The following is a 25,874-nucleotide window of genomic DNA, read 5'->3' on the forward strand; positions in this document are numbered from 1 at the left end:
CTGCTTCAGTGCTGTCCTGCAGAGCTGCCTCCAACTTATTCCCTATATCCATGCTTAGAAACTGAGTCATCTCTTCATCTTATCTCTGAAAAACATGCTGGGCTCCTTCAGGCAGGTTCTCCAGCTGTTTCATCACTCTGCTGGCCCATGTGAGACCACATGTACCAAGCCAGGACCAGACTTTCCAGGGTGATGTGTCCGGGATTGTCCATGGGACAGTGGTTCCCAAGCCAGAAGGCTCCTGCCACCTATGTTGGAGGGAAGTGGACCCAAGAGTCAGTTGCAAGAAAGCCAGTGTATAAAAAAATCCCGACGGCCGCAGTTGGAGCCATCCCACATTCTTTCAGCAGGCAGGGACGTGCACAGCCTCCTCCCTAAGGGGATCAGGGGAAATTCATTGCAAGTGGGTGCCCAGCCAAGGAGTTATCCCCTCCCATCAGCAGCAACCATAGCCAAACAGATTAAAAAAAAAAAAAAAAAAATCCAGGTGAGAAGCCTGGAAAAGATTCACAGAAAGTGTATGAAGTGTCAAAAAACCTGGGGAATTAAAATTCCCCCAAAAGAACAGGCTGGATCTGGAGATGAGTCAAGGCTGGAGGAAAGCACTCATGAATTTCTCCCCATTTTGAGCTGGGAGAGGGTTAGCTCAGCTAGTGACATCCTGTCTCAGGTAAGCTGATGCTGGGCTCTCTCCACATGTCCCAAACCTACCACTTCTCCAAGGGCTGCAGAACTGGTGCCAGGAGCAGGGCAGCTCATCTCTGCCTCGTGTTGGGGGTGGAAGAATAAAAGCAGCCTACAGCCTTTTGGAAAATCAGTTTTTCTAAGCAGCAGCATGGCCTCTTTACCAAGCTGAGTGGCTGCTATATGTCTGGATGGAGCGAAAGGGACTGGAGGGAGACAGGCCAGCTTCTCCCTCTTCCACCATGCTGCTCTTGCATCACATCTCTTGGAGGAGCATGTTTGCATCACACCCACCCCTATGCATTTCTAATTCAAATAACAGCAGCAATAAGACCCTCCCAGACCACAGGCCGGTGGCCCTGGCCTTTCATATGCCAGCTCATCTCTCAATAAAGGGGTTAAATAAATGCTAGACACAAGGGACAGGTGAACTACCAGGTGAAGAGAGGGAGCTGGACGGATGGGGAAAGCAAAGCAACCTGGCCCTGACTTCCCTCCCCAAGGCCTTGGAGGCAAATTTGGGATTTTCCATTTCATTAACTTTACAAGGGGTAATTCCCAGCATGCAGCATCATCCTCATGAACAAACCCATCCTGGGCTCTGTCACCCTTTCACAATCAGCAGCCCGCACAGCTGCACCACTAGACGGGAAAGCCATGCTGTATTAGTATCTAATGAATGTAACAGGCAGCTGATATTGAATTGCCCACAGTGGAAAGTACAACTGATACACAGAAACAAGCAGTAATTTTGTTTTTAAAGTGAGAAGCAAAATGCATGCCAAAACCCACAAATGATGTGAATTTGAAAGCCCCTCCTGGTTCTCCCTTGCAAAGGAGCATTACATGAATTGCTCTTGCTCCCCAGGAGAAGCAGCCAACCGTTCATCCCTGCTGCCCATTCTGGAGAGTGGTGGTGTTCCTGGGAAAAAAGGCTCTGATGCTTTAGCAGGGGTGGGGATCAAAGGACTGTTCCACAGGCACAGAAATCAACTCAAGTACATTGAGTTCATTAGAAACATGCACACACGCAGGCAGGAGTTTATTAGTCCACAGACTTACCATACAAAAAAAAAAATCCCCCAAAATAGGGGTAGGTTCCCAGTTTTGCCTGCTCGCAAATTAACAGTGCTGAGGGTACTAAACATATCTTGTGCACTCTGATGGGAGTGCGGGGCAGGAGCTGAATGTGCATTCACAGCTGAGATTCAAGCCTCTCACCTATAAAGGGGCTGTGTACCTTTAGCTGCAAGGCAACCGGGAGCCCTCCGCTGCCTCCAAGACACATCCAAGGTCAGAGCAGCTGCAGCAGTTTTAATGTGTGTGAAAGGGAGGCCGGCTCAGCAGATGCTAAGTACTGGCAGCACAGCCAGTCTTCCAGTTCAATGCTCCGCTCCATGTCCACAGCCCTCTCTGCAAACTTCATCATGAGCAGGGCACGCTTCATGTCCACCCAATTCTGAAGCACCTGGCAGAGGGCTTCCTCATGGCTGAGGGGCTGCTCAGTGAGGTCTTTCCGGGGCCCCCAAAGCAGACACTGCAGCATCCGCTTGGCCTCGGTGATGCGCACACGCTTGATGGGATCTGCTTCCAGTAGCAGGTGGGCCAGCTGCTGGAGCCCGCGGGAGTAGATGGACAGGCAGGGCAGAGCAGGGAGGTCCTCAGGGCTGTACTCCTGCTCCCTGAGTTGCACCTTCTCCTCAAAGGGGTTGGGCTGGTGCAGCAGCTCGTAGATGAGAATACCAGTCTGAAACTCATCAAACTTCTTGTACTGAGAAGCCGACACAATCTCCGGGGCCAGCCGGGCCTGACTCTTCTTCAGTTTGGAGTCTCCGCTTCCTGGCTTCTGTTTGGCTTTCAAAAAATTGCTGATGATGAGGCGGGGTAAGTGTTTGTCATCTTTGGCTTTCACACAGCTCATGGGCGACTTGCAGGGGACAAGCAGGAGGTTCTCCAGGCACAGGTCACGATGGATGATGCCATGCTCTTTGAGATGCTCCAGGCCATTGCAGAGCTGGAGGAGCAAGAAGCAAACACGACGTTCATACAGCTCGGGCTTGGCTTGGTGCAACATCACCGAGTCCCTCACGAAGTCAGCAGTGGTCTGGCTTGGCACCTCCCGGGTAATGACCACCACACAGTCGTGCTCACTGGCAGTGCGGGAGGGATGGAGGCCATCCCCAGGCACGCTTTTCCCCACATCTGAGGCCAGCAGCATGCTGGAGGGGACAGAGGCCACAAAATGCCCACAGTCCTGCTGGATGTTGAAGTGGACTGGCACTGCAGGGCTGCAGTATGAAGCAGCCACCTTGGACTCCTGGGTTTTACAAATCTGTGAGGAGAGACCAGAAGAAAAGTCTCATCAGTCAGTGACAGAGGCAAGGCAGAGACCAGAATTTCAGAGGTGGGTTCCTAAGCTGAGATTTGCAGATGCTAAGGAAGACATCACTAGAAGTAGAGTGCACATTGGTCCTTTTAGTACTTTAAACTATCTCCTGGCTTGAGGATCTTTCTTGTCCTGCAACACCCCAACCTTAGCAACCAGATGTCTGGGCTGCATTTCTGGGCATGCTTCTTTTGCCAGGCAATGCCCAGTATTTGCAGGAAAGGAGGAAGGTAGTCCTCCCATGAGTAACTTCTTGAGATTTTGTTTCATTGCTGCAGAAGCAACATAACTTTCACATCACAGATGTCATCGAGCTTCCCCCCTGAGACTCAGGAGACATTCTGCAGAGGGAAAAGCAAAGCCTGTGGCAGAAGATGTGCTGCCTCCATCTCTGGAGATGGTTAACACTTGCCTAGATGAGGCCCCACACGACATGACATGGCTGCAAGGGTGGTCCTGTTTAGAGTGAGGGGTGGACAGAGACCTCCAGCACTTTCTTCCCACCTAATGCTTCTCTGGTCTGAAGCCCTGGAGCCACTTTCACATCCTCCTCAACCACTCCACTTCCTTGCTGTCAGCAAGTACTCTCAAACCCTGATCAATGGCTAAGGGAAACCAGCAGCAAGTTGTACTCATCAGCACAGGGAAAAAACACCAGAGAGAAAATGGGAGCTAACAACAGGCTTAGAAATAAGTAAGAGTGCAGCAAACTCGAGGGAAAAAAGCATTTTATAATCTGGATTCTCTTAAACTCACATGACTTTTATCTTCATTTTGTTATGTATTTTAGCTTTATGACTGCATTAAAGACTAAACAAACTCATACTCAAGTATCCATTAGCTTATGGGGCCTTCTGGCGTTTCTATTATACACTTTTTTTTTTTTTAATTTATTTAGCGATGTATTTATATCTCACCCACAGGAATCGGCAACAGGCTGAAACTCAGCATAAAAGGTTTCAAACCCTGGAGCGTGCCACTGCCAGTCACAGCATGCGTGCAAAATCGGACAAGAAATCAATTTTGCCTCAGAGTTAAAATAAATGCAAGAATAGAGAGGAGCTGGAAAAGTGGACTGCTTTTGTATTCCTCTAGCAAGGGTCTGAATCTAGGCATTTGCAGGTAATTCACTCAGATGAGACGATACTGTGGAGATGGGGCATTTCAAATCCCCATTGTCCTCTCTTTTCTAAACAAAAATACCCTGCCATGGCTGCATGCTTATTCTGTGGAAAGACAAGCTTTGGAGAGCTAGGCAGACTGCAGATTAACACAGTGGGATGCAGAAAGACGCAGAAGGTCCCCAAAGGCAGAGGAGGCCTTCCAGCCCTCTGCTGAACAAGCCTGCTTTTTCCTCCCCACATAGAGAAGATGTGTAAGGCTTAGGAAAAGGGGAGGAACTCCTGCGAGAGAGGAACCTCTGGAAAAATAACTGCAATCAAACGAAGACAGGGAGATCTTCCCCAGCCAGCCATTCTTCGTGACTTTGGCTACAGCAGAGGCATCGTCCATGCAGCAAGCTCCAAGTAGGAGCCTGGGGCTGGCTTAGTCACACTTCTTTAAGTGGAGAAAGAAGCCAAGGCGTGGAGCATATCTTGGCTTAAATCTTTCAAAGCCATTTCATGTAACCCTGGCTCCTTCTAACTGTTTTATACGTGTCTGTCTGTGCACAGCCCAAACTCTGGCTCCTGCTCCTCAGCAGGCTCCTTGGCTCAAGTCAGATCCTCTGCCCATTTTCAGCTCTCCAAGTCTAATTTTAACTACAGGTCTGTGATCTCCTTCATGTCAGAAAATCTGTACCAGAAGCCAGGACGGGCAGCTAGGAATCAGCCAGTTGTGAAGTTTCACAATTATCCTCTACTTCAGCTACCAAAAGGAAGGTGGCACATGAGAACGTTGCAGGAGGTGTACGCATGCACATGTGTAAATACACACACAACTTAAGTTCACTTTACGCTGGCAGAGAGTATGGCCATGTTGCAGTGATTTTGGCTTTGTTAAGGCACTCTGCAGTGTACCAAGGGCACAGAGTAAGCCCACATCACACGCAGGGACACAAGCGCAGTCCCATTAAGAGAGTGAAATGTGCCATTTCTGCCTTGGCAAGAATTCATGCACTACAGCCATAGAGCTGAGCCTCTGAACCCCACCTAACATGGCAGGCAAGAGCAAAGGTGTGTGCGTGCCACAAGGAACTGCAGATTGAAAAGGAGCACACCAGTTCACCACGCAGTTCTTGGGTTTCAGAAGGAAAGTTGTTATGGATTTAGGTATAACACACAAGAGAAGCTGCAGCTCTGAGTGCTGGACTAGGGGTATTGATGCAAGATCTCATCTAACTCCATTCTCGTTATTTACAGCCCCCCTGTTGGGTTGACTGTACTTCCTTTAGAATATGAACTGGCTTTAAAGCTATCACTTAACTAAAACATCCCCTTGGGGTTCATAATGGTGGAAACGATTCAGCATAGATTTTTTTTTTTTTCTTGCTTAATGCATCTCTGACAATGCTTTTTCAGGAATTACTTTAGGTTTTGAAAACAACCTGAAGAGTAAGCAGCAATGAGATGCCCCTAGGGTTAAGTCAGAATAGAAATTAAAGGCGCTGTATTCAAGTAGTAACGTGAGTCAAGAACCCAAAATCCATGGGATGTCCGTGGAACGGGTTGGATAAGCTTACTTATTCAGGTTTCAAAGAGCTGAACTATTGCACCTCAAGTTTCCATTTCAAACATGGGTTCTGTAGAGTTACAGGAAAATGTTTCAGACCTGACCTTACACAGCACGTCTGGGTCAGGCTCGCATTGTTTAATCGAGATCTACAATATCTTAATGCCTGCAGTTTCAAGATCATATAAGCACTCACATGGTTTCTGGGTCAGACCTTCCACTTAAAAGGCAGGCAGGCAGAGGCAAAAATGTTGTCTTTTGAACAGCCTTTCATCAGCTTGTGTCATCAGAGCCAAATGTCTCTGAGTTTACAACATTGTATCTGCACAAAGATTTTTTTTAGAGAGAAGCTGGTTGGGTTTCAGACCCTACTAGTCTGCAGCAATAAGCATCTGACTGGCATTTGTTCCAACAAAAACTACTTCTCCAAATTAACCTTTGCAAGTGGTAGGGGAAAAGTGGCAATTTTGGAAGGGACTTTGCTCACCCAACTTCACCTGTGAGAAAGACAAGCAGAGGAAACAAGCCATTGTGTGCTGATGGTACTTCTCAAAGGCGTACCATTAAGTCTGCTTCCCACTCTTTCATTCAAATCCATACACCAGGAAGGGGGAAAAAGAAGCTCAAAGGTTCAGTCCCAGCTCAGCTACGGAACCCCACGCAGCTTTGGACCCTGCAGCTCTTTGCCTCATCCTCCCAACTGGAAGATGGAGATAAGCCTGGATACCTCCCGGGTGTGGCCTTACCTTCACAGCATAGGTGGTAGAAGGGTCCTTGGAGCAGGTGGCACAGTAATATATTGCATCCCCCGAATCGCAACAGGGCTTGTTGCACGCCAGCTTGAAGAGTGACCAGTTGTTCTCACTGAAGTGCAGCTCGGTCTTCTGCTCCCGCATAAAGCAGTCCTCACACTTGGCAACCAGGCGGCGCAAGGACTCGGCGTAGAGGGCCCCTAGCTTGGCATACACCCCCTCCTTGCTGTCAATGTTGCTCAGGAGGTTGTGAAGCTGGAGGCTGGAGCCCGATGACACCTGGCTGGACACACTGAGCTGCGAGGAGGAAAGGGACTGGAGATTTCTGCTGGGGATGCAAGCTCCTGTGCTCTTACCAGTGGCTGAACCCCAGTAGCTGTTTCCTTTGGAGCCTTTCTCCAGGGATTCGGAGGAGGAGAAGGCGCCAGGGCGGCCCCCCAGGCTGGCTGGGTGGATGAAGGGAGGCTCCTCTCGGAGGCAGACGTTGCTCTCGGAGTGGCTGACATTCAGCCTGGGGCTGGCAGCACCGGCTGCTCTGCCTGAAGACGCCTGTCCCCCAAAAAAGCCATCTGGGGAGGACACCGTTCTGCTTACTGTCTTCTTCTGGGGCAGAGGGGGTGGGCAGCTGGGGGCAGAGGAGGAACCATCCTCACCGGAGGCAGGAAGGAAAGGGACAGGGGGAAACACTTGGCTCTCAGCTGGAGGGGGCGAGTGGTTTGGCTCAGATGAGCGCCCTAGGAGACAGCAACACACAAGAAGATGCCATGAGCAGCCCTTGCGGCCTGGAAGCGCACGACCCTCTCCATGTCCCTCCCATCCCCACAGGCTATGTCTCCCAGGGTCCTGACTGGGAACAAAGCAGCAAGCCAGGTTATGTCTGAACCCAGCACACAGTCCTCATCTATTCATGACTGCAAAGCTTCACTGAAGGCATTAGGGATTTAATCCAGTTTAATACAGCAGGTTTGCAAAGCAGGCTGCAACCAGCCATCTAGAGAAATGCCCCCCCTGAAACCACTCCCCTATGAACTGCATACACAGTAGTAAAAAGCTAGTAGAGGGTAAATATTAAAGCTGTGACGTCATCCACAGGGAGGTAAGAATGAAGCACTCTGGATAGGAGGACAATCTCTTAAACACAGCCTGTTTCACCTGGGAGCTGCCACCCAGTGCTTCAGCAACACGGTGTGATAAGGAGAGAGTGAGTCACACTACACAGCTCTGTCCCTCCAGCTGTACCAGAGCAGCCCAAGAAGTATATTGAACCTGTCTCTCTGCCTCACACAGGGTATGGGTCACTGGGCAAGGCCCGGGATTTTGGCAATTTCCATTCTCCTGAAAAAATCTGGCCTCCCCCCCTGCTGCCTGTCCTCTGGCTTATTGCCAGATCTCTTTGCTGAGGGCAGCCTGGCCCCACTATATACCACTAAACCCCAAGCAGCTCCATGTCCTATCTGGACATGGATTGGGTTGGGATGGCTAGTTTTTTTCAGGCAGCTGTAGCAGCTGTTTTCTTACCCTGGACAGACTGGAGACAGGTGATATAGTTGCATGTCATGGAAGAAGGGGAAGGAAAACGAAAAGGAAAAAAAGATGATTTGACATTGAAATAAAAAGCAATAATTTCAGGTCATGGAGATAGAACGAATGAGGAGTGGAGGGGTCTGCAGGGGAAATTAAAAGAAGAAACATAATTTCACAGAATTTTCTATGACACTTGAATGACAGGCAGGACTCTTGATAAACTTGAGGTCTGCTAACACCTTGAAAGGTGTGTGGTGGGGTTTTTCTCCAAGCAAGCTCAGCAGATAGCAGGATCTATCGCTTTCTTTGAACCCAGCTTCCAAAGCTGCAGAGTGGTAGCAAGTCATCCTTCCTCCTCATGAGGCTGCTGGTGAAGGTTCAGCTGCCAGCAGGCACTTCCTCACAGTGTCTTTCTGCTTGCTCCACAGGAATGCCCTGGGGCAGCTTCACGTCAGCCCGCAGCAGGCGCTTGTCTCCCTCACAATCCTAGTGACTCACCAGCTCTCGCACACAACCTCCAAGTGCAGGGGCTCAGATCCCCAAGCTCCCAGCCTGTCCTGGCGTGTCACATGCAGCCTCGAAGCCACACCAGCTGTGCCAGAACAGCAACCCCTGTTAGCTGCTCTCCACATGGAACGGCATGTGTTGAGGCCACGTCCCTTAGTTCTCAGCTACTAGGGTGGATGCTGGCATGATCTGTCCTTGTCCTTCCCCACCAGAGTTTGGCAGCATGACATCAATTTTCATTTGTCTGCTCCACTGTCAAGGCTGCCTATATGCTCCTGCTGCAATACACCCCATCCCAAGCAACAGCATTGAGAGACACCCCAGGAATGAACAGCACTGATTTTGGCTTCTGTAGCAGATGAGGTTCCCATGCAAGGCAGTTTCGGCACCCCATTTCTGACAACATGCTCAGAAACAGCTCTGCAGGAAATGTTGTGAATCAGCACACGTCCCTTTTGCTCCAGCTTCTGAGTGCTGAGCTATCTGACTCCCATTAGGCCCTTGCCTCAGCTGTCTGCCTGCATTGTACACCCAGTCGCCAATTGACTGCTCTCCAGTTTCAGCTGCTCTGCAGCTGCACAGGTAACTGTGGAGCCCATGGCTCAACAGACATGCGTGCCCCAAGCTTTAATGAAAACCCAGACATCTGCATCACACCCTGCCCGGTCCATGGGAAAGATCCCCTCTGTTAAAACCCTGTTAAAAGCCACAGGCAGGGATCGTTCAGCATGGCAGGGATCGTTCAGCATGGCATCTCTCACCACTTCCAGTCCAAGGGGCTTTGACAGAGGATACAGCCAAGAGAAATTTTTCAGCATGCAGCCCAAGAGCAACTCAACAGAGGCATCTCTGCCAGGACACGCAGCTGAATCCCCGTTTTGAGAGGCAAGATTTACTTGACAAAGCCTTACGGAACAAACGTCAGCACTGGAAGCTTTGGCAACCAGTCCACATGCCTAGCCCACAAATGCCAAATTGCTCTTATGGTTTTTTTATGTGCTGCTGGGCTCTGCCCCAAGCACAGGTTAATGAATGAAACCCTTTCACAACTTTCCTAACAGTTCTCTGCACCTTCAGTGTAGAGTCCCTCTGCATGTCAAGGGCTTAAAAGTTCCCCCCCACTTCATATTTTAACATCTGACAGCATAGCCAATTAATTTGAGCTCACCTCACTCAGTGATTGACTGCATAGCTTCTTGCTTCCATCAGCAAGAAAAATTGCATTCGGGTTATTCATTTAAAAACTCATGTTTCCCAAGATGAGTTGAAACAGTTGTTTCTGTTAGTGAAGGCAGAGAAATCCTCTTGTCCCCTATCATTTTTGACAGCAAATTGCTTCTGTGCCTAGCAAGTAAAGATCCAACATATGTGAGTTTTTGTTCCCCCTGTACAATTTCCTGGCATGGTCTCACTCTCAGACTCCAAGTTAGCAGTGGAAAAATGGAGTTTCCAGAGCTCTGGCTCTTAATTTTATTGCTGCACTTTGTTGCTCTTGGAAAGACAGAACTTCCACTACACGAAGGCTGCTTTTGCAAAGGAAATACTTTCTGAGCTGCTGAACACGTTAGTGCATGTCTAAGTTACGCACTGATGAAAAAAGTGACTTCATAGTAAGTATTTTTTAATCTCAGTTAAACGAGTGCAGGCAGATTTTTTTCCCCTTCAAGAAATAACTGGGAACACAATGAGAGGGAGAGACCACCTCTAGCACAAGACTCTTTCTGGTACTACTCAAATCTATGGAGGACTTTCTATGGCAGGGCTACTTGTGACCTCGTGCAACGTATGAAGCACAAGCAGGATAAGGACAATTGCTTTCAGATGGAGGTTTTATGCAGACGAGAGGAGAGCTACAGAATGAATGATTTTGATGTTTGCAAAATGAAAAAGGAAAAAGCCCATGATGTTGCCCTGACCCTGCCACATTCATTTTAAGTGCTTCAAGAGGCAGAAGGGTAGAAGTGGAAAGATGAAGGGTTGCTGGGGAAACTAGGTGATTGGACCCTCATGATCCCTGCTCTGAAGATGCTGCCTCATCAGTGGGCCTCAGGATGGAGGTAACTTCTTCCTCAGGTCCAATGCTACCTCTCCCACACCCAGTGGTCACTTACTGCCATCACTGCCAGTTTGTGTGTCCGAGTCGAGGCTGTCAGTGGAGCCAGCGATGAAGCTGACATGGACGCTCCTGAAAGGTGGGCTGAGGCTCTCGGTAGAGCTGTTGCTGACCCTCTCTAACTCAGCGTTACTCGGGTTCATTTTCAGAGTGTGCCTAGAGAGAGTGAAAGAGAAGAGTCAGGAGACAGAGAGCAAAAGATACCCTGCATGCACTCGTGCATGGAGACTCAAGCCAAGAGCAGCCTTAGCTTGGTCCCTGCCCATCCATACAGACACTGTGCAGCCTGTTACCATGCCACGGCACCTCATTCCTGTGCATTTTTCTTCTTTCTCTGGCACCTGGGGATCACATCCTACTGACACTGAGCAGGTTATAGGCTTGCAGCCCCCATGCCAGCCCCTCATGACAAACCAGCTGTGCTTGAGCAGAGAGAGAACCACTGAGCCAACATCACCCAGCCCCAGTCTGCGCCTCCATTGCTTACTACATGTGGGGTCCTGGACTACATCCCATCTTGGCCACCGTCACTGGGAAGTGAAGACCCACCAGCATTTGCCTTCAGTAAAGTTCTCAAGGGAAGGGAGTGGCATCACTCCTTCCATTTTACAGAAGGGCAGGTTGAGGCTGGATGTCAGAACCCAATTCCTTCATGGCAGAGGCATAAGCGGAAGAAGAGTCCATCCCTAGCAGCTGTTGTCTCCTCAGTGCATCACAGTAACAACTGACACCTTCCAAAAGAAGAAGCACCTCTGCAGAAAACAAATGTCTGCCAAACTCAGGACCTACCGTGCAGCTTTTAATGCAAGACCTACAGTTTTCCATGCAGCTTCCATCTAAAAAAATAAATAAATAAACCATAAACTGGGTTTATAATCTGCCAGGTCACAGTTTAAGTGATCAGTTGTAGGCAAGCAGGACTTTCCGCTAAGATAAAGAATTTCCCTTGCATTTTCTTCATTTTTTCCTCCCTGGAAAACAACAGAAACTGTTGAAATCAGGCAGCACATCAGAGCACAAACACTCTAGCTTTGGTACAGTTCAGACTCTCTATCAGCCAGCAAACAAAGGTTATCAGTCCACATTTTTTAAGTAAAACTGCCAATCTGCTGATAAAATTCAACACGTTGTTGGCTAAGAACATAAAAAGGTTAGTGGCAGACTAAAAAAGAAAAAGGATTTCCACCAGCTATCTTGCTGGAAGGTATCCGGCGTTTCCTAATCAGACGGCTGAATGGCTGCTGAGAAAGACAAACAAAAGACGTGCATGACTGTTTTCTTGTGGCACCCTGTTCAGGCGCACAGGGTCCATCCTCTTCCAAAACCCCCAAGCACAGCAGATGCCACGAGTGATTTTTATTTGAAGATTGAGAAATGATTCGTTCCCCATCCAGACAAAGCACTTACTCTTGTGTCCACACCACCACATGGAGAGCAGAGTGTATGAGAAGCCCGGAAGAAACTTCTGCCAGACTTCCTCATTTGCCTAAGCAGCCTCGGTCTAAAAATATTCAGGGGCTGATGAAAATAAGGCTCTAAAAACCACCTCAGGTATAACTCAGCAGAGACATTGGTCTTGCACCAGTGACGAATCTACCACGGCAAGCCTCTTGGGGATGATTTACAAAACTTCACAATGCACCACAGAAGTCACAGTTAAAAAATAAAAAGTGAGAGAGACACACATTGAGGTTTTTAGCTCTGTTACGATTAATGCTGTTGAAAGCAACCAACTGGACTTAAATCCTTTTCACTTTTTTTTTTTTTAATTGTAAAGATATATCTGTATCCTATAACTTTCTCAGACATTTAACTTCTAGTAATTTGGGGGGAAAAAATGCATGGGTGCGTGCATGCAGGTACACTGTCTGACCTGGCAAGAATCAAGGAAGCATTTAAATCTGTAAGAAAAGAAAAAGATTTTGCAAGACAGCCCGTCTCGATTTGCACAGATGAGAGGTTTTCTAACACATTCCTCCCCCACCCCCCTCCCCAAGAAAAGTTGGTGCATTTCTGTTTCATTCCCATCTCTTGAACACAAATCCATAGAGCTGCCTTACCATTCCCGCACTCAGAGAGAGATGGGACTTTGCTTGGTGGGGTCCAAGGTCCACCGCACGCAGCCACACCTATTCCTCCAAGCAACCTGGGTGCAACACGGTGTTGGCCAGAACCGTGCTGGCTGCTGCCTTTGCCAAGCTCAACGTCGCGGTGAAGTCAGATGTACAGAGAGCCCTGTTTCCTCTCCGTACCGCCGTGACTTATGTAAAATGCAGTTCCTGAATAGGCACACCGAAATAGAAATTGTTTGCCGCTTAAACGACATCCTGCTCTTGTTTCAGATGTTACAGCCGGGCTGGCTAATACCGCCTGGAAATACCTCCGCTTTACATCTCCCTCTCCGCTTCACATCTTCCTCTCTCCCTACGAGCTGCTTGAAGCCTAGGCTGCAGCCTGCACAGATTAAAATACCACCCACTATACCAAAGAATTACTGAAAACACTTGCTAGGGTCAAACTCTCCCATTTCAGTAAAATTCCACCCCAAGAGCTGAACAGCTCATCGCTGCAACAGCCTGTGGGATCTTGATTTACAGCTAACCCGAACTTCCCCTGCTTTCCTAGTGTTCCTTCCACCACATGTGACTGCGAGGCCACAGGTGGCTGTTCTCCGTCTTGCCCTTTTCACCAAAGGTTATTGGAAATAAAGAGCATCAACCCACCTTAAACCTGAAGAAATCACTGGGATTGCCCCCCCACCAGCTTGCTGACATCTGTGGGCTCCACTCCCCTTCAGAAAGATATACCAGTTGTTAATTTACCACCATGTCAAAAATCTGTGCTCAGCACCTTAAATGTAACCTGCAACTTCAAGAGAAGCACCAGAGCCTCCTTCATGTGCCAGTGCATAAAGGACAGGTCACAAGAGTCAGCTCTCCCAGTCTAATAACCTAAAAGGACAGGATTTCCAGCCCTCGAAATTATTCTGGTGGCTTTAAATACACTTCAATTACACAACATCCTCCATGCAACACACTGGCATATTCGGGCAACCCTTCCCGTTCGCTATTCCCCAGTTTTCCCATCCTAAACAATTTCATGCAGCTGGCTTTCCACGATTCCCACAGTCCTGCCTAAAACAAGTCAAGGTTGAAAACAGCGGTCGTATGAAAAAAACCCACCACCCCACCCCCCAAACCAAAACCAAAACAGTTTGGAGTTCTGTAACATTGCAAAGGGACCCAGATCATTTGCCATGCCCCACGTCGCACCTCTGGCCAGGGCATGCTTCGTCTTTCCTGTGATTCATATTTAAGTAGTAGCCACGTGTTTAATTTCACATTTCTTAACAGATCGGGGTCCCACCCGATGCTGCTGCGGGACTCCAGCATCGCTGACTGTGTGCCTTGCACTTCTCAGAGAGACAGTGGAGACGGGCACCAAAGCATGGCTCCCCTAACTACAGGCATATTGCCCCAGGGATCCCTTGGACTCCGGGCATGCCTTTGGCTTGAATTTCCTGCCCAAGATTTGACACGCAGCTCTGATTACCCACCAAAAGTGCAAGGGGCAGGGAGATTTTGAGAGGGGGAGAAGGCCACTCAGACGCAAGAGCTGCAAGGCTCACGCTTGCTCCTTTCCAGCAGCCATCACACGTGCAGCTTGTTGGCAGCCGTGGAGGATGCTGGAAGGCATCTCTCCCCAGCACAGAGACCCAATCACAAGGAGCACCACCCGCCCTGCAGCCCCATCACGGGGGTTTCCCAGCCTTGCTGTGCCAGCAGGAGGGGGTCGCTCCTTCTCAGCACAGATGACAGGACTTGAACAGCTAACAGAGATGCTGAACTTTATACATCATGCAGAAGGGGAAGGAAGCAGAGGAGAGCAGAGAACACATACAAACCACTACAAAACAAACCGCACTCCAGGACAAGTCTGGTGATAATGTCAACAGGACACCCCCTCCAAAATAAAATACTGGAACTAATGCATGGCAGAGAGAAAAGCTAGACTGCATTACAGCATCAAACACAACACATGGCTGGGCATAATTATTACACAAGAGGAAGCACCGTTGTACCATATGCTTGTCTATCATAAAACGTGAATAATTATATCTCCCTCCCTCCACTGCTCGCTCTTCTAGCATCTTCCCCTAGATGCACAGGGCATTTAAAAGCCAGCATACAGGAGCTTATAACACTTGAGGCTTGGATTTGTACTTATCTTTCTGCTACCAGCTGGCAAACATGGAGAAACCAAAATCGAGATGAGGGGAAGAAAGGATTTTGAAACACTCCTAGCTCTGTCCAGAGGACTACACCTCTCCTCCCTGTACCAAAAAGGTTTTACATAGCACAGGTTAAGTTGAAACAAGGGTTTGGAGTCTGGGGATGCAAGGCGAAATTCGGATGGGGTGCAGAATTAAGATGGTAGATGGGTCAAAAATTAAATCACTGCATGCTCCAATGTAGTGAAGAGGACACCAAATCTCATTTCAATTTCCAACTCTGCACTTTTATAAGTGGTAAGATAGGAAACACACAGAAAAGTGAATGACTTTCATTTTAAAAGAAACAAACTCTCCTAAAAGATTGGCTGATAAATCACAACCTTTTAAAAATGATCCACTGGCAGAAGCAGCACAAGAAATTGCCAATTAGTTTCAGACAAAAACCACAGGGGGAATCCAAAAGGTGTATTTCCTCCCTGTCCTGGAGCACGATTCTCTCTCCTGCTTGAGCCATACCCTCCCTTCTTTGCTTTATTTACTTATTTAATTATTAATTATGTATTTAAATAGACTCCACCCAGAGTTTCTTATTTATTTATTATTTATTATTTTAATAATAATAAATCTGGCTTGTCCTACACCAAACAGCAACTCCCTGCTGTCATCCACAGTCACGGACAAGAGAGCCAAAACCTGGGACCCGTGTGACTTCCAATTGCATTTGTAATTGCCACAGCAGCTCCATGTAGCCAGTCTGCTTTTGCCACAGGGGTACACCCTGACACTGAGCTCCAAGGAGAAACAGGTGCCTTGGGAATATTCTGTCTCAGGTGCAGCACTGCTCTGTCGCAAAACGATTCCTGGCAAGGAACACACAGCGCAGTCCCACCAGCCAGCACCACCTCCCCAGCAAGGAACAAACCTGGCTCTTTTCCTGGTGATCCAATTCCCAACATAGTCGTTTTTTTGTAACGCTCTTGTTTTCTGTTCCCTCTGGCAACAAGCGGCGGCGGCAGCACCGTAACATGGAATCTTGGCACACCTCAAGCTCATTTGTCCTGGCTGTTTTCAGTGACGGCGGGTGTCGGGATGTGCCGTGCTACGCACCTTTGTTACCCCAAGCGAGCGCATTCAGCAAATTTCAGAAGTTATCTACGGTGCTGCCTTTTGAAGGTGGCATTAATTATGATGAAAACAGCTCAAGAGCCAACAGCTCGAGATGCAAAACAGCATCACTGTTTCCTTTCTTTAAGAGGCACATGAAATAAATTAACCGTCAAGGTTTTGCAGGCTAGAAGGAAGCGTGAGGATCATTTAGCCTGACCCGCTGCATGAGAGAGACATAAATTTCAGCAAAGATTCATTCCTCATGCCAAGAAACTGAAGGCCACGCTACAGCATTTCACACCAAAGAATCTTTAAATCATTGCACATACAAGTCCTGGGGATCCTAGTTCCCCTGGTGAGCCCTTTCCTTAGCCAACTACCTTCCAAGCTTTTGGAAGAAGACCAGCCACTATCTTCCCTTTCCAATCTCTTTCCTCTTGTAATTAAACTCATTTTCCATTCTGTTTCAGACCAAGCAAACCTTAAATTTCTATATTCTTTCAAACAAGCAGGAAAAAAGGACTGTATGAAGAAACAGTCACAAGAGGTCCAGAGTAGACTTATGTGGGATGAAACAGGCACAAATTCATTATTTTCCTTTTTTGCACCAACTTCTAAAACTCCCTAAAATCACTCCTTCCGCCATCCTAAGAGACAGCTTACTGCAAAACCAGAGTTTCCTCAGTGCCTGGCAGGAATTCACCCTGTAAAAACTTTTTTCCCTTTTAATTGTTAGAGCCAAGATGAACAAAACATCAACAGAGTCCCTTTTTCTTTCTCTGCTTTGAAACTAGTTTGAACACACATGTGAGTTTTCTTTAAAATAAGCAATTAAGTTTAATTAGAAAAGTCAAACAGGCAGGCTTCATCTTCCAGCATGAAATCAAATACCTTGCTGCAGCTTGAGATCTAGAAGGAAAAAGGATGGTTACATGCCTTTCCTGCAGCTGAAATGAACCCTGATTTGCTAAGCCCCAAGCCACAAGACTGTGCCACAACCAGGTCTACACTGGCTTCATCTCCATCCATCCATCCATCAAAGGAGCCTTTACAGCGGTGCCACCTGAGAACATCTTGGGCTGAGGCACTCTGTCTCTGCGAGGGACTACATAAGCATAACAGAAGTATCAGTGGTTCTTCCGTTACAGACGAGCACATGCCCACAGACTGCCCAGACCTAGGAGAGTATGGATGTGTCTCAGAGTCATCTTTGTGTGCAAGACCTCCTCCCTTCTTCAGGCATTTGGCTGCAGCCCAGGAGGACCAGAGGAGATGCTCCTCCAGCAGCAGGTCAGAGTCATGTCATAACCCGAAGCCGCAAGCAACGACTGCCCAGGGTAACACAATCCCGCTATGGTGATTTTAACCAGTTGTGCACGTAGCCATCCCTCCCACCACCATGCACAGGTAACACCACCCTGGTTCCTGCATCAACATGCTCAGAGAAGCCATGCTCAAGACAAAAACAAGAGCACCCTCAAAGCAAACAAACAAAGCAATCAGCTGGGTTTGCATGGCTTGCAAAACCTGCCATCTGATCAAATCGCTCCTCAGGCCGGCTGTGCAGGGGTTTGGTAGCCAGAGAGAGGGCTATGCTCTTTGAGCAAGGCACCCCAAGGCTCAGCTGCAGGCATCGAGGCGTTTATGAGACAAACAGATGTAGCACAACACATGGCCTACAGCCACAGGGGGTAAGAGAAATGCCAGCACCTACCTCAACCACCTGGCAGGGTATATGGCTCTGCCAGAGGTCCCAGTTACAGATGCCACGTGTTCCCTGACCTCAGTTTCCCCGCCTGCTTTCACACAGGCTTTCTAGCACACATGCTTTCAGGATGACTCAGAAGCAATTGTTATTAGCACAGCCCAATCACACCAGGAGCACGCACCAGCCCCTCCAAGGAGGGAAAATGCTCCACGCCCCTCAGGACGGATTGTCATAACTCCTTGTGGAGGGCAGCAGTGGGGCATGCTCCTGGCTTGGAGCACAGCTGGTCCAAGTCACCCAGCCAAGGAGCCACCCTGACACATCAAGGAGCCCTATGCCTCCACTCTCAGCCCTCATGAAGGCAGAAAGGAGACTCCAAGCACTGCCAAGGAAGCATCCTTGCCTCCAGTACAGACAAAGGGCTCTGCATACCTCTGCATAGATGCTCCTCCATGAGTGGAAGGAGGTCCTAGCACTGCAACTGGAAGATGCTGCTGGGAAATACATTGCTGAGTTTGAGTGCTACCACCCTTCTGGCCTGCCCAGTGACCTCTACTCTGCAGGGGAAGGGATCAGGTTCTAGAGGAGTTTCAGCAGGCAACTTGGTGTTTCCTAAATGATCACTGCTTGACAGCATCATATCAACTCTGCTGGGCCTCAACACCACCTCATGTGGCAGATGCAACCCCAAGCCACAGGCTGATAGGAGATACCAAGCGGCAGCAGCCATGAAAGAAAGTTCACAGGGTCAAAGCTAAAGCACATCTTGGTGTTCTCTTTCATTTTAAAGGCAACAAAGCTGATCTGTGTGCTCACTTGCTTGTAGACCTTTTCTTTCCTCTAACTCCAGCAGGCATGCAGCATCACAGCAGGAAGCTCAGCATTAAGAACTAAAGCCTCTTGTTCATCTCCCCTTTCCTAGAGAAACATAATGTGTTCCCCACTTGGTCAATTTAAAACACTAGTTCCCTGGGCTAGCCAACCCTAAAACCACTGAAAATTCAATATGAGAACAAAACAGAGGATGGGCCAACTCAACCACAGTCTCAACCTGGAGGTCACTGAAGCCTACGCATAAGCTTGGCCATGGACCCCAAGAGCAAGGTCTTCTCTGAGCACCCATCCCTTCTTCTCTCAACTTTTTAATCAAGGAGCTGGAGTCAAATCTGTTGTGCAATGCACAGTTCCAGGTAACAAAACTGACACATGCAATAAAGCAAATACAGGACACCCGCAGAATGTGGAAGTATCCCTCCCCAGTATGCTCAGACAACCCAATTCATTAGTTGCATGGAAAGGAAATCAATTTTTCTTCCTCCATTTTATCTTTTTTTGCTTTTTGCGATACAGACACCTGCAGACACTGAATGCACACAAAGTATCAGAAGCCTGTTTTTTTAATTGCTTAGCAGAGCTATTTCCTTCCCAGATGGACAGCTCTCCCTCATTCACATTTGTTTTCTAGGGTGTGCTGTTGTCCTGCCTGCAAAACTGACTTCCAGGAGAGTGGTGAGGGGAAGGCTGCCTGAAGCCAGGTGGTTCCCACACATCATAAGCACACGTTAAGCAAGCTCCAATTACCTGCTTGCAGGCAAGGAGTCCTCCCTGGGAAATTGCAGCTTCAAGAGCTAAGCTTGAAAACCAAAAGACATTAGAGCCAAACTGAAAATGAGGATTTCAGAGGCCCTTGCTATTAGCACCAAGAGAAGTTGCCCAGTTCCACTTACAAGAGGAACTTGCAACCCCAGATTTTCTATCCTATTCAACATCAAGGAACTGCGCCAAGACAGAATGAAGCTGACCTGGGAAACATCAGCCATCCTGGGCACAGACCTTGTTCTCACTTGAATATTGGGACCCAAGGCCGTACCTTGCCCCTGAAGGGCCTTTGCAAGTACGCATGGCATTTGAACCAGGACTTGCAAAGATCCGACAGCTTTTCAGAGTAAAACGGTAAGTAGTTTTTCAGCTGGACAGTCTCCTCCCATGCTCCTGAAAGCCCACCTTTGAACAGAAAAGGAAGAAAAAAAAGAACAGGAAGCACCTCCTAGTCAATGAATCCCTGCAGCAAACATCCCTATTGCAAAAGTTTAATAGACAGCTGTGCACACACTCACAGGGCTGTACCTGGACTGCTTTTTTGGCGGCGGTGGCGGTGGTGCAAACTCCACACCATTACTCTTGTCTTTAGGGAACTCAAAGGAGAAAGACGACGATTTGCTGATCCCAGTCTGACTCTCCAGCATCAGGCCGTCATCCACAAGGTTAGCACCAGCTCTTCCATTCTCAGCTCCCACTGCCCATGGGTGGGTTAAGAGCTCCTGCTCCTCCTCCTGCTCCTCCTCCTCCTCTATCCGGCACTGCTTGGTCCATGTTGGGATATAGTATTTCTGCCTCCTGTCATAGGATGAGCCTGCCAGGCCTCTGCTGGACTCCTCCACAGAGACCCCATTGACCTGAGTGCATGGAGAAGGGGATGCCCCAAAGGCACCTGTATCAGTATAGCTCCTCGGCAGCAGCTGAACACCAGCTCCGTCATGCCTATTGTCATCACCAAACCTTGCCACGTGGGAGCTGACCGGCGGCACACGGTTCCCCTCGCTGCCTGGCTGGCTGTTTTTGGACATCTTTGGGGGAATGGCTGGACTTTCAGTAACTGAGGTCTTGGCAAGAGCTGCCAGATGAAATCTTGGGCTGTTCTCACTTCCAGATGCTTGAAAAATCTCTCCAGGCTCAATGGCAGGTGATGAAGTCCCAAAATCGGGATGGGAAGTGGGGCTGATACATGGCCACTGAACTCCTACTGCTGAATCAGGGCTGCTGAGGAATATTGTCTTGTGATCATCCTCGGTGTGTGCCGTCATTATAGTTATCTTTGCCGCCACCTGGCCAGTGGAGTCCTGGTATTCCTTCTCACCACTCAACGCCCAGCCACCATCCCTCCATGTCCCATCAGCTTGCTCCTTGCCAGTCCTGCGGGCCAGCTTCTCTGCTTTTGCCTGTCCACCGACAGCCTTCAGCTGCGCCTTCTTCCTCTTGGTGCTCTCGGCATAGATGGGATCACTGTGGGCTGGCTCGGTGAGGCGAGGGCGCTGTGGCTCCACCAGAGCCTGCTGAGGGGTGCTCGAACCCTCAGGCTGGGAGCCTCCAGTGGCAGAGGGCTCTCCAGGGAGAAGCGAGTCCTCGTCCTCCCAGGACAAAGCAAAGGCAGCCGCCTTGCTGCTCCCTGTGCTCTCAGGGAGGGCAGCAGGCTCAGCGTGGAGAGCCAGCTTTTTCCTCTCTGAACACAGGGCATAGGGGAGAGGATCGCCCTGGTCTTTCGTGATGCAGAAGGCCATGTTCACCGCTTTGCGCTCCTCTTCGCCGAACTTGACCACCCTGCCACTTGGCCTGGGAATCTCGGGAGCATCCCGCTGCCTCCATCCGCAGGGGGCAGGGCTCTCCTTCTTGCACCGGGCACCCTTCCCCTCCGCACAACATGGCTCCCAGGAGATGGGGCGCTCCCTGCAGCAGTCCGTAATTGAACAGTACTCGCCCCCTTCGCTTTCAAAGCCAGAGGAGAGGTGACCGCAGTCAGCCTCTGAGGGGAGCGCTGCTCCTTCTCTGGCTTGGGAAGAAGGGTTTCTGCTGGAGTTCGTGGTGCTTCTGTCCCCCAAGGTGGACAGATTAGGGCAGGGGGCCCGATGCGGCAGGGCAAACCTGTCTTTGGCTCTGTCCTCCTGCTTGCCCACCTCACCCACAAACACCAGGCTGTGGATGGAGACATTTCTCTCCACTCGACTCTCCAGGCTGCGCAGGCCTACCATGGAGTAGCTAGGAGGACAGCAAGACAAGCAGTCACTGGGTGGGTTGTGAAGGAAGGGCTTTCTCACACCACCATTGCCAAAATTGTCGAGGCAGATCCGCTGCGCTTCTCCTGATTTCAGAAAGAGTTGTTTGCCAGAAACCATGCCCCAGCTAACCTGCATGGGCCAAAGAGACAAGTGCACTGTCAGGATGTGCATATGCAAAATGAAGGAGAAATTTAAAAAAAAAGGAAAAAGCCCATCTCCACAGTAAAGCCCTCTGGCATTCACTGTCTGTTTTGCTCCGTGCTCACCCCACCCCACCAATAACCACTGCAAATCTTTTCTATTTAAACTACACTTGTCCTATTTCCTGGACCATTTACAATCCTTGCATTACCAACAATGGCAATGAACTGAAATAAGGCATTCTCCTTTCTCTTTCTATGGGTTCACTGCCAGAAACATGTCCAACCTGTCATCCTGTCTGTGAATCACCGTGCAATAAAAGATTCAGAGAGGCAAGGAATAGTTGCACCTCTCTGCTTATTTTCATTTCATTTCACACTGCTGCTCCAGAGTCGCATGCTCTGGAGCACAGACACAGACTATCACAGGCTACCCTGGGACAGCAGCTTGGCTATGCTCAGCAGTAGGGACTGAGGAGCAGGTGGGCAAATGTATCAGAAATCAATTAATCTGAGGGACATCTATCCTGCTTGCCAAAGGAGGAGTGGGAGAGGCAGAGAGTAACATGTGCCCACAAAGCGACCTCCTGTCCCCAGGTGGCAGAACCTGCTCCCACAGTGCCAAACTCAGCCTGGGTCCAAATCTGCACGCACAGATCAAACCCCACCAACGACAGCAGCCTGTGCTCACGTGCCCTTTACCCCTAGAAGAGAAGCAAGGGAGAGCAACAGGAGGCTAAGAAGAGAGCCGGCAAGCCCTGACTCTCCTCTGGGGCAAGGGTGGGAGATAGGAGCACACCTATGCCACAGGCAAGGTGACAGCAGCCCATGCTTCGCTCTGCGTGGCTGGGGCAGTGCTGGTATCAATCGGTCAGGGAGAGGAGTGAACCACCCATCCCGACTGCAACTCAAACCACTGAGGCTTGTCAGTTTGCAGGCAGGCAGCAGCGCTACACCCAGAGGGCATTACTGCTCTGGCAAAGGTTGGGAGCCCAAGGAGCTGGGCTAGGAAGGCAGGGCACTTTCTTCCTCGCCCATGAAGACCATGGATCCAGTTAGCACTGACTGCAACCACACAGGACTTCTTTTCAGTATATCTTCCCAGGAAAATAACTTTAACCCGCATCCTCATTTAATATCCGGAAGTTCCTAAACAAACAACATATTTTTACGCTCCTTTTCACATGCTTCATGAGTAACTGCTCATTCAGCTTCAGCCAAAGATATTTTGAGAAGCCAATATATGGCTTAAAAACCTGAGTCAAGACCAGAAGGAAGAACAAAGGGAAGGAAACCGTTTTAACAGATAATCCTAGCACTCCTGAGGAGAGGTAAGTAACAGGAAGTCATGCTTCGACTGGATTAATCATTACCTGTGACAGATCTGCATTCATATTCACATCTGCCCACACGTCAGAAACATCCGAGTTTATCATAGTTGGCTTCACAGCAATTGTTGGCTTCGAGAAGGGGGAGGTATTTACACTTTCGTCTTCCAACGCCGGGCTCTCAGGCTTGGTCCTAACTCCATTCGGGAGCACGCCACGTGCTCCCACGTCTGAGGGTGTTTGCAGCCGATGGGAACTCTTTGGGTTGAAGCAGTTTTTGCAGGAGCCAGGCTTCCAAATGTGTTCCACAAAGTCACTGCACGCAGACATCTTCAAATCCTCGTGGCTCAGACCGAGAGCCCTCTGCGTCTTCTGCACTGTCCTCCGCTGCTCATTTTGCATTTGCTCCCCAGAGCCGCTCTTAAAGATCACCTAGTTATCTGGAAAAGCACAACACTGTCTGATTAGTTTGGTTATGCCCCAAAATGGGAAGATTTTTAATAGGACAGGTGATAATTACACTTACTCTGCTTTCATCACAAAGGCTTATTGTTTACGAGGCTTTTTTCACAGCTTAGCTAAAGCCCACACAATCACTTAAAAAGCCTCAACTTCTAAGCATAGCTCTGTAATAAAGAAGACATCAAGCAAGCAGCATTCCTATGTGATTTAATTCCCTGTTTAATGAGCATGTATAACCAGCCTCGTGCAAGGTTTGGATCAAGGGTAAAGGAAAGAGGTCTTGGAAATAGCTATTCACAGCCACACAAGGAGAGCCAGGCAGGAAAAATTCCTTCTCCGAAGTGGCATCCTCTCTCTGAAAATAAAAAAGCCTAGAGATACAAGGACCAGAATCAGCGACTGTGTAACCAAGGGGACCAGCAACAACCTTCCTTCACCCCGAAGCACCACTGTGATTACTGCTGTGGTACACAGAGGCTTCTCTCCTTCTCTCCCACCCAGTGCAACAGAGAAAGGCAATCAGCAAGGCTGGGGCTGGCACTGATTTGAGCAAATGGCTGGCAAAAAGCTCTAGTCTGGTTTGCCAGGACCCACAAATAACAGTGTCAGCTCTCTGAAACGATTCATTGTCTGCAAGGGGAGAAACGTTTTGCTCTTGGATTACTTACAGACAAGGATGCCTTCCCATCTTCCTTCCCCAGGAGGAAATGCCCCAGGAACAAGACATTCCTGCATTCCTGTGTGCGCCCCCCCCCCCCCCCCCCCCCCCCCGGTCTGATTGCACTCAGCCAGTCGCTACCTGGAGCTAACAACTTTGGAGATACTTCAGACGAGGACTCCCACAAAGCTCAGTGGATTAGGGAAGAGAAAGATCAGAAAACACAACTAGATGAGGAAAATTGCAGCCGGCTCCTAGGGGTGTCAGAGCACACAAGTCCCCAAGTCCCCCACATGGCTCCACAGAGTCCTTCCCCACCTAACCAGCTTCAGTTCATCATGTCCTGGCCAGATGACCCCAGTGCAAACTGAGGCTCCTTCCCCAAGGGTCTCTGAGTGAACAGGCACTTTTACACCCCAATCCTGATGGCACAAGAGACAAATTTACCGGCCTGATCCTTCAGCGCTTCCTCCACGCAGGCATACTGTAACACCACTGTAGCTATGGACACCTTTGCACCTGCACACACCTCTAAACATGCCTGCGCTTCAGTAAAGCCTATTGCCTCTAGGCTCAGAGATGCCCTGGCCAGCCTTTCCAACAGCCACCCTACTGCATGGTGAAAAGAAAAAATACTACTAAGAGCCTAGGTGGGACAAAATGAAGGGGGGCGAGAGCCACTGACCCACAACCATCATCTGAATTCAATGCCACCTTTGGGAAGGGAGGCTTTGATCGGCTAAAGCTTTAGTACCTGCAGACTCATTCTGTCTGGCATGATGATAAACTAGGATCTGTTTCATGAAAGAACAAAGGGGAATATCAGTGGGACTCACAAATCAGATTGGTGCATGTCTCTCTCTTTTTAGGGAAAAGACGGTTTTAGACAGGTTTTTCCATGGACTTCACAGAGCCCAAATTAACCAAAGGACAGCAAATCACTCTTGGACATACCCCCAACACCGTCAACGAGATTAACATTATTTGCAGGGAAAACATCTTTAAAAAATATTCTATTCTTTGCTTCCTTTCAGATCTAGCAAGCAGTGTCCGGCATCACCCAGAGTTGAACAAGTGTCCTGATGAGAGCCAGCAAAGAAAAAACAAAAAAATCAAAGGGAGGAAAGCAGGGACTGGAGCCAGAAAAAACTCTTCACTTCTGGTTTAATAACCGGTGCTGCCAACTGCCTTTTAAAGATCGGGATTTCCCTTTCTGCAGCTAAAGCAGCCGTTGTTTCTCGCTGCCCAGAGCCCAGGGCAGGCAGCCCCGTGTCCGCACGCTGGCTGGGCGGCCGGGACCCAGCCCGCACGAACCCACGCGGCGCCGCGCGGGGAAACCGGCCAGGCTCGGCCCCCGCCCAGGGCAAGCCGAAAGCCAGGAGCTGGGTCTGAGGCATCCCCGGAGCCCCCGCGCCTCCCGGGACACCGGCGAGGACCCGGTATAAAGGCTACCTGTTACCTAGGCTAGAGATGCTAGGATGCGGCACCAGGATGCTCCGGCGCAAGAGGAAACCCCCAACCCAAGCGGCTCTGGCTGCCGGACGGCCCCCACCCCCCGGGCGCCGGGCGCCCCCCGGGACCGGGAAAAGTTTACCGGGCAGGGCCCGCCGGGGCTCCCGGGGCGGGCGGCGGTGCCGGTCGGGACCGGGGAGCGCCCCGGGCCGGCTCCACGCACACCCCCCCTCTCCCCCGCCACTCCCTCCCGCCCTCCGCCCGCGTGCTCGGTGGGCACCGGCACGGCACGGCACGGCACGGCACGGCCCCGAGC

At 49.6% G+C, this 25,874-nt stretch overlaps 1 protein-coding gene across 1 annotated transcript; it reads right to left on the reverse strand.

Moving 5' to 3' along the window:
• Nucleotides 1–1,711: 1,711 nt before the first annotated feature.
• On the reverse strand, nt 1,712–23,411 carry PRAG1 (PEAK1 related, kinase-activating pseudokinase 1). Its single transcript, XM_075029952.1, has 5 exons — nt 23,032–23,411; nt 19,813–21,647; nt 10,635–10,792; nt 6,487–7,226; nt 1,712–3,016 (listed from the first exon to the last, which is right to left on the reverse strand). The coding sequence occupies exons 1-5, from the start codon at nt 23,386–23,388 to the stop codon at nt 1,979–1,981; spliced, it is 4,128 nt and encodes a 1,375-aa protein (XP_074886053.1). The 5' UTR covers nt 23,389–23,411; the 3' UTR covers nt 1,712–1,978.
• Nucleotides 23,412–25,874: the final 2,463 nt, after the last annotated feature.

The sequence above is a fragment of the Buteo buteo genome, chromosome 1, assembly GCF_964188355.1.
Source record: "Buteo buteo chromosome 1, bButBut1.hap1.1, whole genome shotgun sequence".
Lineage (NCBI taxonomy): Eukaryota > Metazoa > Chordata > Aves > Accipitriformes > Accipitridae > Buteo > Buteo buteo.

Coding starts and splice junctions, on each gene's coding strand:
- PRAG1 (XM_075029952.1), bottom strand. CDS start 23,388: ATGCAAAATGAGCAGCGGAGGACAGTGCAGAAGACGCAGAGGGCTCTC. Junction 21,648..23,031: donor TGAATGCAGATCTGTCACAG/GTAATGATTAAT, acceptor TGGCCCATGCAG/GTTAGCTGGGGCATGGTTTC. Junction 3,017..6,486: donor CTACCACCTATGCTGTGAAG/GTAAGGCCACAC, acceptor CTCTCCTCACAG/ATTTGTAAAACCCAGGAGTC.